The sequence below is a fragment of the Contarinia nasturtii genome, unplaced genomic scaffold (assembly GCF_009176525.2).
Source record: "Contarinia nasturtii isolate CC-2019 unplaced genomic scaffold, AAFC_CNas_1.1 Cnas_scaffold_1371, whole genome shotgun sequence".
Taxonomy (NCBI): Eukaryota; Metazoa; Arthropoda; class Insecta; order Diptera; family Cecidomyiidae; genus Contarinia; species Contarinia nasturtii.
In genome coordinates, this window is record NW_022198708.1 from 2,950,391 (window position 1) to 2,965,150 (window position 14,760).

At 32.5% G+C, this 14,760-nt stretch overlaps 2 protein-coding genes across 6 annotated transcripts in view; both read left to right on the forward strand.

Annotated features, from left to right (window-relative positions):
• Window positions 1-4,041: 4,041 nt before the first annotated feature.
• LOC116345684 lies at window positions 4,042-13,247 on the forward strand. 2 transcript variants are annotated; one of them, XM_031775285.1, is made up of 10 exons: window positions 4,042-4,165; window positions 5,721-6,418; window positions 6,532-6,657; window positions 6,887-8,918; window positions 8,997-9,189; window positions 9,265-10,498; window positions 10,579-11,301; window positions 11,366-12,324; window positions 12,411-12,572; window positions 12,656-13,247. In XM_031775285.1, exons 2-10 carry the CDS (start codon window positions 5,770-5,772, stop codon window positions 12,794-12,796), a joined length of 6,219 nt encoding a protein of 2,072 aa, XP_031631145.1. In that variant the 5' UTR covers window positions 4,042-4,165; window positions 5,721-5,769; the 3' UTR covers window positions 12,797-13,247. The 2 variants fall into 2 exon arrangements, with proteins under 2 accessions (XP_031631145.1, XP_031631144.1); XM_031775284.1 differs by lacking the exon at window positions 4,042-4,165 and adding an exon at window positions 5,215-5,389.
• Window positions 13,248-13,713: 466 nt separating this feature from the next.
• The window catches only part of LOC116345699 (cubilin), a 30,818-nt gene continuing 29,771 nt past the window's right edge, over window positions 13,714-14,760 (forward strand). For 2 of the 4 annotated variants that reach the window (XM_031775308.1, XM_031775310.1), the window contains exon 1: window positions 13,715-13,939. The gene's annotated coding sequence lies outside the window, so the exon portion shown is untranslated. Of the gene's footprint in view, window positions 13,940-14,760 lie in introns of all 4 variants that reach the window. The other 2 variants (XM_031775311.1, XM_031775309.1) reach the window with 2 other exon arrangements.

Below are 14,760 nucleotides of genomic sequence, written 5' to 3' on the forward strand. Positions count from 1 at the left end.
GAAACCAAAAAGAGCATTTTGCATATGTGATGATGAATTGATTAAGCCCAACATTATTCACATTATTTCATGATGATATTCGAATATATTGACAAATTGCACAAATGCGTGATCCATAGAGAACGTTTTGTTAACTTTTAAACAAAAACGGTGTGTTTTTGTTTGTTTGTTTGAAAATACAAAACGATATCACAATCTACCATGCAAATGTATTTATATTTATACATATATTTTATATCTGTTCTGGTAGCACATGTCAATGAATGTATGCGCAATGGCGATTTCATTTCGTATGAAACAAACAATTTAAACTGACGGTCGATTTTTGTTTTTCTTGTTTTGTATAGCTCAATTATATCAAAACGAGAGAATTTCATTTGACAAAAAAAAAAACAAAATAAAAAAAAAACAAACCATATGACGATAAAAGAAAATGAACAAGTTCGTATGTATAAATTAATCAGATCAACTAACGATGGCGAACAAGACAAGGTTTAATTTTGTTTTGTTTTTTTGTTTTCACAAATTTATTTCAATGGATTTCTTATGAAAACAATTTCATAACAACACATATAAATAATTAATTAAATCGCTTAAATTGTAAGAAGACTGTGTTGACGACAAAGACAAAAAATATGAAACCATTTAACATCCTGCTCGAAACTCATACATGAATGATGAAATTTAAAGTGAAAAACCAAACCTATAATATTGAAACAAACAATGCAACTGAAATTAGAGAAGAAAAAAAAGACGGCACTAAAATCCATCAAACATCATGCACATAGCCAAGACACAAGAGACACACATAAACAACATAATATGCAAATTAGAAAAGCATTATGATGAACCGAGCATTTAGTTTAGTTCTGTTTGCGAGACAATATTTCTCTGTTCTGTTATAGCATCATCTAATATTTAAAACAAAAAAAACCAAGCTGATTTATTTATTTTGTTTTCCATATGCATTCGCATTCGATAGAGAAGACAGATGGAAAACAAATTCATATATAAAAAGAAGTAAAAAAGATCGACATTCTTATTAATAAATCTCACTATGCATTAACCAATCATTTATTATTGATTTTTTTTTAATTTTTAAATAAAGTAATAAGAAAATTGTAATAAAAATAAAATGAACACAATTTATGCGTTTTCATTTGTGTAAATTTTTATTTCACCAGAAATATGTCCGGATCCAGTTGAAAGATATGGTTAGTATCACGTCAACATCGTTTTTAGTTCAAAAACGCTTTATATACTCGAGAATTTAACTTAGTAGATACTTCGAAACGACTTCTTTGCACTTAGAAAGTTTATGTTTTATTTACTATGTCAAAACTCGAGATTATTTTCAGTTATAGCAATACCATCTAGATAATAGTCTCCAACGTGATTTTAACATTATTACTTTAGATTCAGAAATCGGTTAGTATGCTCAACCAAATGAACTCGAACCAACACCTCTAATATAAATTGAGCTCTTTTACCCCTGATAAGCACTTATTGGTTCAGTCTGGTTTTAAATCTTTGAAGTGAAAATTTTTTTGATAGACGTTCATGCACACGGAATGTGGTTTATGTGATTTTTTTAATGAATGATAATTTGAATGATTAGTTGAATGCTGCTAATCAAAATAATTCATCTCATCTCGAAGTATTTAACTGATCGGAATAAATTTATTCGTTTTGTTTTAATACATCTCACTTAAACAACCCTACGTTGATCAGAACAATGGAAAAAATGAAAATTAATCAATAAGTAATGGAACAGAATGGAAAATCGGAAAATGAATCAGGAATTGTGGAGCAATGGAAGTAATGATGAAAAAATGATCCTACGTTTGATTTAGAATTTTTCGGTAATAAGACTAGTATGGCCGAATCAATCAATTTCATAGCAGACGAAATTGTAACCTACACTTAATGTACACTTTTTTAAGACCAAGATACATGGGGTCAATCACGAAATTCTAGTGCATCTAGTTTTTGATAAGATTTCACTAGAAAACTAGAAAATTCTAGTGCTAGTGCGTGAAGTTGGCTCTCACTGAGAGCCTCTCAGTAGTTTTTCATATAAATTATATGGCCTTTGGTGTGAAGTTGGCTTCGTTTGTGACGTCATTCTTCGCACTAGATTTATCAGTTTTTCTAGTATTCACTAGCGTGATTTGCCTCATGCCAAGATACGTTACATAAAATGTTGGATTTACTAAATCTCGGAGTCAGGCAAGATTATAAGTATAGCCAAAAAAGGGGTCCATTTTTGAAATTTTTTTGTAGGCTTAAAACAAAATGCTGTAAACTTACCTAAACTCAATGAAAACAAATAATTTTGAAAAAAAAAAATTGTAGCATAAATATGAGTACGCAGCCTTCAATTTTGGTTATGAAGAAAATCAACCAGACAATATATTTAGCTGCCGTCATCTGGATATTTCAGCTCATCTGGATGCCGTCAGCAGATGATGCGAAGTGAAAACAATAGAAGTGATTGTTATAGTAATACCAGTATATAACAAGCTTATATACCTATAACAATCACTTCTATTGTTTTCACTTCGTATCATCTGCTGACGATATCCAGATGAGCTGTAATATCCAGATGGTGACAGCTAAATATATTGTCTGTTTAAAATGCAACGATTTTCCATATGAAGTTCGACCTTTTACAATCCATAGAACACAGCATTTGTTCGTCAAATAGCTTGGTAAGTAGAGCTCATTTAACTCAATCTCTCCATGAACAAATGTTCGAAACGTTGTTTCAAATATTCGATTCTCTACCGCGTGAAATATTGATAGAGCTAATATATTTGTAATCAAGACTACCTAAATGGCGCCATTTTTGCAGTATATGCATATATCTCATAATAAAATTTAAATTATAAGCGAAAAAGGTGAAAAAAAAAGAAAACATCATTCATTTTCGTTGGCACTGTTATTGCCTTTCGGTGAGAAACCGAAAAAAGTACACGAAGTACAAGTTTGTCCGTTGGTATTCGAAGACACTTTCGATTTAACTGTAGAAATGGCTTCGAATTACATGGGGTACACATTTTCTAAAAAGTACATTTTCATACTTATGATTTATAATTCAATTTCTTCCTCTGTAAAATTCGATGCAATAGATTGAGCGGCTTCAAAACATTCTTGAATACTTCCTCGAATTTGGATGTTGATTGTGTTCAGTAAATTATATATTTCACGAAACAAAAGCAACTCAACCGATTTTCGAGCCAACAAAAATGTTTATTTCTTCACCTTGAGCTCAACCGCTACCTGTTGATTGTAAAATTGTAAAAATCATATGAGTGTCATTACCCTGTGTAAGTAAGTAACATACTTAAATTTTGTCATTTTGTAGTTAGAATCAAATGATTTGGCAGTTTCTTTTTCATTTTAATCTCTTATGAAATTTGTATTCCAAAACCAATTCCGAGTTTAAACTTCTATTTGAAATAATACATTTGCGATTCTAATCAACAATTCCACAAAAAATATCGGCATTTTTAAAGAAAAATTGATTTTGTTAAGAGTGTCTTATGAAAAGGCATTGGGAAAAAAATACAAAATATATCTCCGAAAACAATGACGAATCGGTACAGAAATATTTTGTGTCATCATATTGATAGTTCAAAGCTTGATCTAATCGTTTGTCTAACACACAAAAAGGAAGCGTGTGTGTGTTAATCGAAATTTGATATGACATCACTATTACTGATGATAAATCCGTTTTCAGATCAGTTTCTTTACGAAATACGTTTTCGAAAAAGAAATAATATCAAATATGTGTATGGGTATCGTGAATATAATGCGCACATGTGCTGCACATATGCAAATATAAAAGAGCTCACACAAAACAAAATGTCAGACATTAATATAATACACGAAATCAACAGTGTTACCAACGCTATAGTCGCTTAAATTATTGTATATGCTTATGCGCACTTACGGAACTTAAATAGGATGCCGTCGGATTGGTGAGGTCATTTAAATTTCATATTGTTATAAGGTCTATTCATGAGTTGGCACACAAGTTAAAATTCTACAAAATTTTAATGCGAAGAAACAATATTGCTTGAATTCGATCTTCTTTTTTCAAATTGGCCAGTTTATTGTAGAAAGTGATCATAAAGTTTAATTAACGGCGAATTGGTGAAAAGTAAGTATTTAGTTAAATCTTAAAATTTATTATATGTTCATTTTGTTTCAGTACCTATTTTTGGTCGCCATCTTATGTTAGCCCCAAGCACGACATTTTGGAAATGGAGATTTTTTTTAAGAATTTCCATTTTTAGCATAATAATCTGAATCTAAAACGAAAACGCATTTCAGATTTTCTCAAGGTTTTTTAGAAAAATATTCTTTATCGAGCAAAAACAAAAAGAATTTTTTCTTTCTTTCAAAAATTTGGAACACTTCCGCATGTGCTATTCGATTAGAATTCATGACAACCTCTTCTAGGATGTATAATTTTTCTTCAAAATTCCCAGATTTGTGGAGTTATACCGGAACCTATATTTTATTTCAGATTAAATTTCACTTTGGAACTAGGACTTTCCATGGTAAAGAATCACTTTGTAAGCAAAGAATCACGTTTCATCGATTCGAGATCGTGAACAAAAATCATTTCAAAAATGGAATATTTGTTTTGAAAAAGTATTTGTTTTATCAAAATAGACATTAAAACCGTGAGTCTTTCGTAACCAATCGAATCCAAAGTCTATTTTAACTCGATTTTCATATACATTAAAAAAAAGTCGGATTTACAGAAAAAAAATTATCAGTTTGATTAAATAGCCCTGCCCTATCAACTCAAGAAATATTTGTTAAAAAAATCCAAAATAATCGCACAAAATATTATATTTCTAATTAAAAAGTAAGCATAAAACAATTGAATGCGTTCTCAAATTTCTCAATGTGTTATGGCTAACATTCATTTATTTGTATCAAATTACGTATAAAAAAAATTTCATTGTTTTTTTTTGAAATCCTGTGATGTCTCATGTTCAAATCGAGTATTCGTATTGAGTCATTCATTCATTAAAAGTAAAATGGCGAAAAAGAGAAAGAGAGCGATAATACCGAAAACTGATCGAAACTGTCAAGTTCCGTGACATTATTATTGCCATCTTTGTTTTTTCAATATGGCGTTCACATTGGTTTTGCGCGTTGAACTGTCATACACTATAAGTCTATATTGTATACATACTGTAGAGTTGAATATAGGAAAAGGTTCAAGTGATGTTTTCATTCATCACATCGTATTGTTTAAGAAATTATTATTGAATCATATTTAAGTGAAATTAAAATTAGAAAGTAAAACGAAACAAATTTCGATTGTTTTTTAATAAAATGAATTCAATAAATGTTCGGTAATGTTAATGTGAGTATTTTTATTGAGAAATTGTTTTATAATAAAAACAGTTTGGCTATTATCATTTGCGTGTGTGTACATGCTTGATTATAATAGAAGCGAATGAGAAAAGACGAATTAAAATGTGTGAAATGAAACGCAGCAAGAATTCAAAGCCATTTTAATGTGTGTATAACGTTTATTTTTCATGATTGTGCGTTTCATTTAGGATTTATTTTTTTTATCTTCTCTATGCTTTTTTCACATTCTAACCTGTTTAATTATGCCATATGACAGTTTGTGTTTCTATTTGTAATTTTTCTTTTTCTCTATTTCATGGTTTCAACAAAATCTCGAAAAGGTTGTGTCGATCAATTCCATTTTGTGACTGCATATAGAACGGAATCGAAATGATGCGAATTTCGAATAAACAACGTGCTATAATCAATTCGGCTGTGAAACCACTCAAAATAACGTCTAACTACTTGGGACCCGGCTTACAAAATTTAATAAAATATTATACAAAATACTTTACCAAACGTCGATTTTCAATCGTACACCATTTGCCAGCGTATAAAAATAGCAAATACAATTATATTTTAACTGTGTTGTTCAATGCATATGTGCAAAAAGGTGGATTTGCAAAAAAACGTCATCCGCACACATGGCGATTTTATGGTAATACTCTATTAACGAAATATGGCCGAAAAGAACAACACAAAGAGCTGAAAAAGAAACGAAAAAAGGTTCGACGTCAAAAGAAAAAAACCACATCAAAAAATGTTCGATCAACCGAAATGCATGCAAATGGCGGCGAAAGTACCGGCACCAATTCTAATCAAACAAATAAAAGTGATGAGGATAATGATAGTAATGACAGCGATGTGATTGAAATTATCTCAACGCCACCAAAAGCACAAACAAATTGCACGATAACCGAAAACGATTCCAATGATAAAACAAAAGCAACAACAAACTCAAGCGATGCAACCAAAATCTGGGGTTTGGGCCTTCAGAAAATTTCCAATCATTTTACGGACGAAAATGAAATTATTGAAAGTAAGTGCATTTTAGAAACGCGATGCAATCAAATTTAATTTTGTCCAATAATGAACTTGAAAAATAATCATCCTCTTATCTCAATTTTTTTTTGCTGTAATTTCTTTTATTAGGTACAAACGACAATGAAGATGAACCGAATGAAGTTAAACAGAGTACAGTTGATAAAATTGTTCATGATAGCGAGCAAATTAATTGTGTTGATGAAGAATCACAAGGACAATCATCAAAATCTTCAGGTGATACACAATGTAGCTTAATTAGTCTCGTAATACAGAAGAAGAGATTACGGTCCATATTTGTTGAAGATTTATTGTTATGTTGTTTTAAAAAATATATAAGAGTATGCTTAATTTGCGTATGACATAATTATTTTATGAATTTATTATTTTACAAATCAATCACATAATATGATGAAACAAATGGGAAACAATGTTATTTAAAAAAAAAAATCAATTTATGGCATAGGTGGTGACATCAATGAGAAACTGCGACAGCAGCTAAAACTCTTAAAAATGGGCAAAAGTGATAATTCTTTATTCGCACCAAAAGAGAGTCGTCCTTTAAATATACGAAGTAAAAATTCATCATTTCGACGTTCCAATTCGAATTTATCGATTGAATCTGGCACAAATACAAACACAAATTCAAGAAGAAGCGTTAATGATGTTGGTACGTCAAAATCGACCAATAATTCATTGGAGTGCAGTCCGAAATCAGCTGCTGATGATGATACTAATAAAAATGCCAAAAGCACAAGCCATGAAGAGAACAATGAGGCGAACAAGTCACCAAAAGCAATTGGTGGTATGATAGATTCATTATTTAATAAATTTCAATCGATATTGCCGAAACGTTCGTCGAAATTGAGATCAACACAATCGCCAACAATGAGTTCAGCCGTACCAGCTAAACGAATGAAACGCGACGACACTGTTGAGAGTCTTTTATATGCATCACTTGATTCAAATTTAGATGATTCAAATCAATCGGAAACATCGATGTCGATGGAATTTCTTGGATTTGATATTTCGAATAAAAACGTTGACGTTTCTGCACTTTTGCCCACACCAAAGGTACCATCCTCATCGAATAATCATTCGGCGGCTTTTTTCAGTGAATCATTGGACACGTTTATGAAAGAGAATTTATTGGAAAAAAGCAACGATCAATTACCATTTGCACCGATAAGATGTAGTCGCGATGAAGCGCTCATGACATTTGATGCACAACCACCGAGTTTATCAGTACCAGAACGGCCGAATGATATGCAGCGTCCGCGTACATTGGCCGAAAAACGAATGATTTTACAACAACAGAATGACATTAGTATTTTAATCATTGAAAATGAATCGACGGTGTATCATGAGCTAAAGAAACGTGTCAGACAGGGTCCTTCATATGATAGTACTATGATACGTAGCATTCAAAATACAAGTATACCATTTACGCGTGATTGTTGGCGAGCAGCTTGCTGGATATCAACGTCAAACAATCGCTTTTTCTATCGTACAGTATTGTTCGATGGTGAAGAAATCAAATTGGCCGGTAGCCGAGGTGATAATCCAAATAAACTCGCAATTGACATAAAACCGAATGAGTTGTCGTCTACAAATCGACGATTATCATACATTTGGAATGAATGTCCAAAGAAATGTCCGGCCATCGATGATATTAAAATCAATAACATCGAAGTCATTGTTAATGATAAAGAAAATGCCAATGGAAATACAGAAGATGCATCACAGACAAAAGAAAAATTGGCATTATTAAAAAAATCAAGACTGTGCATGTTTTCACGTGAATATTTGACACCCGGGCCGAAATGTAAGAAAGTCAAATGTAAATCAAATCGAAAGACTTCATTTGATTTGGAGTATGGACCATTGGAATTAGTTCAATTGCCGATGGTTCAATTAGAAGTTTGGCCGCAAGTTGGTTTATCACTTTCTGATCATATCAAACCTCTTCTTAAAACAATTCCAACAAATTCGAATGTTATCACACCGGAATGGGCCAAATTTGCCGCATCAGTTGTCAGGGAACCACCAAAGCAAAAAAAACATCGACGAAAGTACAAAAAACCAGACACCGAACCTCCCGAATCAATTGTTTTTAATATTCCATATGAAAATAATGAAAGAAAGATATTGATTAGACGACGAAGGCGATCGTCAATTGTGTTTAATAAAAATGATACAGTTAACGAGCATATCGAATCATTCTATCGGGAAAATGATGACGACGATTATTTATCGTTTAAAAAACATGTCGATCCGAATGATAAACTTTCCGTTGAATGCGCCGACATTTTAACAAACATGATTGATTCGATTGCGATAGCAGTAAATGATACGAATTTTATAAAACAAGATCCGGATATTGATTATGTTGGCAGAGTTGAACCGGTTTGTGCGTCAAAAGAATCTACCAAAACTACTTTTAAAACAGAAAAAGACAAAAATACTAAATCGGAAAAAACATCGAAAAATAAACTGATGTAAGATTGAAATCATTTCTGATTTCTGTAGTTATCTACATTCTACATATTGTGTAATGATTTGTTTTCTCATTACAGAAAGGAACTGAGGCGATTGAATGTCACCGTCATTGATACGGCCAACGAAATGTCAACGAGTAAAAAGACCGATGAACTGTGTCAGAAATCATTCTGTAAATTGGGATGCGTTTGCGGAAGCATTGATACGGCCAAATACATTCAAATACATTGTCAACGGCCAGAATGCATGTTTGAATGTGTTTGTGTCAATGTAAGTGATTTAATTCAATGCATATTCATTTCAAATGAATTTACCATACTTATTTCTTTCTTTCTTTCTTGACAGTCACCATTTAAGGAGGGCAATCCATTTTATTTGAACAACAGTTTTGATGCATTGCAAGCGCGAGCAAATGCTTGCCTAGCCAAAGAGGAAAAAGAGTTTAAATCAACGATTATTGTTTCGGAAAACGATATGTTTGTGTTGCCAAACACTTCGACCGCCACAAAACGTAGCTCGAAAAAACCAAAACGTTTCACAAATGATGAAACCTATCTCGAAGACACTGAAACCGAAACGATTTTCAAATCAAAACGACGACGACCAGAGGAGAAAGTAACAGTAATTGAACCCCGTCCAACACCAAATAAACATCGTTACAATTTAATAAAATCGCTTCAACATGTGCGTGTCGAATTAAAATCATTGCCCGAACTTGGGGTGGAACCATGGTGCTTAGTGCATTGCCTTTATAAGTGTCATTGCAAAGGACGAGCACAAAAAGGTCGTATATTTAATTTTGCAAATAAAAAGAACGATTTGATTGGTCCAGGCGGTTGGGAAATGATAACGCCACGCAAAAGACAATACACATTTGAACGTGAAAATGGTGTTGGCAGTGGCGATGAACCATTGCAAAAGATTTCAAAAATTGTTACACCAGATGTTGTTCCGAAGATTATCACACCAGAATCTCAACCCGTCATTTCAACGATACCATTAGCTGCTCGAACACGGGTGTTCGATTGGAGAAAACGTCCACGAAGAACGCAACAAGAACTGATTAAACTACGAAATGAATGTAATTTTGCCGAAAATACAGATGTCGTCAGTTTATTGCATCAAAGGATAATGAGGTGCCGAAAATATAATCAAGCTCAAAATATGCTTGCAAAATCAATGGAGCATGGACGATTAGCAGCTAAATTAACAAACGGACATTCAACAACAACAAATAAATCACTTCAGCATATGAATCAAGTAATCACAGAAACAATGCATCGTTTAACTTCATTACAAGAACGTAATCGTTTGTCATTGAATCACAATCCAAATAAACTGTCGATAGTTCCATGGAATCAAATATTATTAGCATTCAAATCGCATCAAATCTTCATTTGGGACATTGAACTGAAGAATAATCTACGTTTATTGGCATTGACCACCACACATGTTACACCAAAAGATGAAAAACTGATTCGTGTCACCAATATTAGTTACACTGAAGATGTGAATAGTTTGCCAATGGTTGCCAAAATGCTGAGGAATGAATACCAATCGGATAGAACCAAATATTTATGTAAGTGCTTTAACTTCGAATTTGTGCACTTTCCCACTTAATGTTACGTTTAAATAACATTGTATTTTCTATTAAAACAGCAATGCTTCTGTTACGGCTAACACATTTTTGGCGAATATGTGGCGTTCTGCATAGCGATCTTAAGTATATGGATGATGAAATTCGATCGAAACCAACACCTGATCAAAATCCAAAACTAAGCCAAAAGATTAACAACCTTTATCGGCTGCTAACAACTCGTGAAATTCAAAATGCTCGACCATTAACTGATGATAAAGTGGTCGGAAATTCTTCAAATGAATCGATTGATTTACAAGAGTCGTCAAATCAATGTGATAGTACATCGAGTCCATTATCGAGTAGTGAACCGCAAAATGTTGCCGGTGAACAAACTGAATCGTTAGAAACGCCCAGAAGTAAGGTCAAACGATATTTCGAAAATACATCAATGGGTTTGACACTGCCATTGCCATGCCGATTAACGCAACGATTGTTAATGATAAATCTTGGTGATGATTTTACACATCTTTGGTTTCATAATTGGCATGACTTCTTAAGCATGAAAAAAATTCAACATTGTTTACAAGAATCGAAACGATTAAAGATACCAATTGAACTATCGTCAAAGAAGAATTTACCGAGAGTTTTTGTTGTGAATACGCATGAAAGTCGCATTTTCATTGGACCGTACGAGCACAACGATCGACAAAATGTTGCACTATTTATAAAGCATGAAAATCATATGGTGCTTCATGAAAATTACTATAAACGTTACCCCGAAAACTACACAAAGAAAACAAAAGGTTGGTATCCAATATAATTCAAGGAAATGTCATTTTTCTCATCTATTTTATATGTTCTGTTTAGCATCATGGATCTATCCGACAACCCACGAAAATGGAAATGTAGTGCCAAAAAAGTATGATTATTCGAAGAAAAGTCACTTGAAAATTGATCAAGTATTTTCAAAGAATGACATGCCACCTGAACTAATTTCCGATTCGAAACGAAATGATGATGATGAAAATGCATCAACTAGTAGTAATCAATCAGTTCGTAGTGGATATTTCACATTGGCGACAACGTCCAATGGTGTAAAAGTGGTTCCAGCCAGTACAAGTGACACGATAGTGGCCACTCGAGTATCATCGAAGGTGTTTGTTCCAACGAAAGTTGTGGAATTGACTTCAACGCGTTTGGAAAATAATTCGAAACAAGAACCGTTACAATTGAAAATTTCATCGGTTGCGTCTGGTGAAGAGGTTACACTGATGACAAATGGATTCTCCGACATTGATGACTTAAATATGCAACCAAAAATTAGTTCCGTTAAATCATTGGCAAAACAAGATGATTTGGAGAATTTAGATGATGACCTTCTAGAAAAAGTACCAAGCGAATGTGGATCCAAACCCGAATCCATTGATATCAGCGACGATGAGCAGCCATCCGATATGATTAACCGTCTGGAAAAAGACATGAATTCGATTCCTACCAAAGCGATATCACCGAATGAATTTGGTCTTCTTAAAGGCTACATGTACTGTATGACGAATAATCATTTGGGAAAAGTGAATATTGAATGGACAGCACCAGGTCGCATTAAATTACATTTGACCGATCCAATTGAAATTGATTGCATTGAAACGGAGACGTACCAAGAGAATTTGGCCACCGTTTCAAATTACATGAGTACGTATATTCGTGACCGTTTTTATGCAGTTTATCCAGCACATTTACGTCTAGAATGGATCTTCATCAAATTAAATGATGACGAACAATGTACAAGTCCCCTATGTGATTTAAATCAAACTGAAGCATTTTCGGTACGAACATTTTTTCAATGAACAAATATTTTTGTGCTATTCTCCGTTTAATTAATGCCTTTTTTCCAATTATTTTTACCAAACAGGTTGTGTTTAAAGACAAAATCGTTGAAATCAATTCAAATTATCGGGACGATCCAAAGTTATCAACAAAGGACAAATATGTATTAGACATTTACTATTTAGCTAGTCAATTATTCAAACAAGATGAAGTTAAAACAATGAAAATCACAGACATCATTAAACGGGTAAGTTAAACAATTCATTATTTTCATTCACTCATCATATGATTAAAAAATAATAATAATTTCTGTTTGTGCCAATATTTTAGAGTCAACTCATCGATGCTCAATTAGATGAACAACAAATTAAATTGAAAAAATATCAAGCCCATTACAAAAAAACAGTTGACCGTTTCACTACCATTTTTACTAAACAAGTTGATAAACAACCACAAAGTGGTACAGCTTAAAAATGGGCACATACAAATATATACTTAACAGTGTTCATTATATCAACAAATTGCGGATTTGAAAAGTAAAATTAATGAAAATATGTTTAGGTTTTATAATCGCAGGCAACTTATCATGGTATGATGATGTTTAAAAAGAAATTCACTCGATTGGCGAGTGTTATAATCAGTCGATATGAATGCATGTATTAAATATCTTGCTTGTATGAAGATAAAAGTTTGTGAATTTTTACGGTATGGTAGATTTGTTTTGAAATATTAAAAAAAAAATTGTATTATTTGTCTTGTTTTGGTACGTTAAATACTGGCAAAAAGATTAGCAATAAGTTAGAGAAAATCAAATTTTTTCAATGAATACAGATTTAGTGGTTTTTTTCTCTTAAATTTGAAATAACTGTATCACGATTTTACTAAAACTCAGCCATCATGTACCCTTAGTTATGAATAATAAAAAAAGCATTGCAAATATATTATAAATATTGTGTTTTTATTGGCATAATTTATGTGCCCATGTTGTCTTTTCAGGTTTTAGCGCAATTTCGATTGTAGCACAAATGTGTGCCTGCAGATGGCGACCTGCGCGCCACTTTGATTTCAACCATGAACACAAAGAATTGTGTCAGCTTTTGCGCTAACGCAAACAAACATATATATCCGAAACCAAATGTTTCAATGTACACACACAGGCGCACATACAAGCACACGTACGCTCGCCATCCTTGCACATGAAAAAGCTTCTCTCCAAATGCTGGCTATGTACCATTTTACATTGCCAAAATATGCAATTTATGTGGTTGATATGAAAGCGAGAGAACGAAAGAGAGTGGAATAAGGGAGCTAAATGATATACAGATACACATCACTATGTACACAATTTCATTGGAGAAAGTGTGCGCTTTAGAGCCGCTCCCTATAATTTTTTCATTTAACGTGCTCTCGATTCATGTGACGTTTCACGGCATAAAATATTAAAAACTTAGAAAAAACTGACTCATTTTTCGTCTTACGATACGTTTTTTGCGTTTTCACCCCGTTTTAAACGTTTTTTTATTTGTTTGTCAAATTGAAATAGTGATTTAAGTGACGAAAAAGAATACCACAAATAAACATACAACCAAATTAATACCATGAACATTTCACTGAGTTTGTATTCAATATTTGTCTGAATAATCGCGAAAGAGCAAGTTATTGTTTTATTTTAGTCTCACATAGTCGATAGTCCAACTGGATTCTTGTTGACTTCTATTTCGTCCTCTCTTTCTTTCGCATGTATGAGAAGCGTGTGTTTGTGCGTGTTGGAATCGAAAAATTGTATATCAATAGAAGGAAAAAGGAGAACGACGAAAACCAAAAAAAAAGCAATTTTCGTCTTTTTTAAATACCAATTTTATGTGTGAAGAAAAAATATAATCAAAAATGTACAGCATATTTGATATTAAAGTTAAAAAATAGCAAAGGAAATTAATACAATGTGAAATCGAATGAAAGAAAAATTTCGAAGCTTTTTATCTTGAGTGCTTCGTAGATATACCAATATTGACGGTCATAATTTGAAAAAAAGAGATGAAAAAAGGATGCTTACATCAGAGATTCGCATCATAATAGCGTTACACTGAATTTATGTTTTTTTTCTCATGACCCATTCTGATTAAACAAAACAAAACAAATTAATTTGTAATTTAAAAATGAGGATAACATTTTTTGGCGTAAACTCTTTATAACAATGTGATGTGTGTTGAAAACAAGTTGTTTGGCGTGAATTCAACTTGGGCGTTAGTCTTAACAAAGAAGAATGCCAGAGGGAAAACAGAACTAAGACACCCGAGACCTCTACTAAAAATACCTGTGATGAAAGTAAAATGAGAACAAAATGTAATAAAAAATCTATTCTTTTTATTACGAGATGTTGCATTTTATTAGTTTGAATAACTATACATTGAAGAAAAATTGGTGAAGAGCTAAGT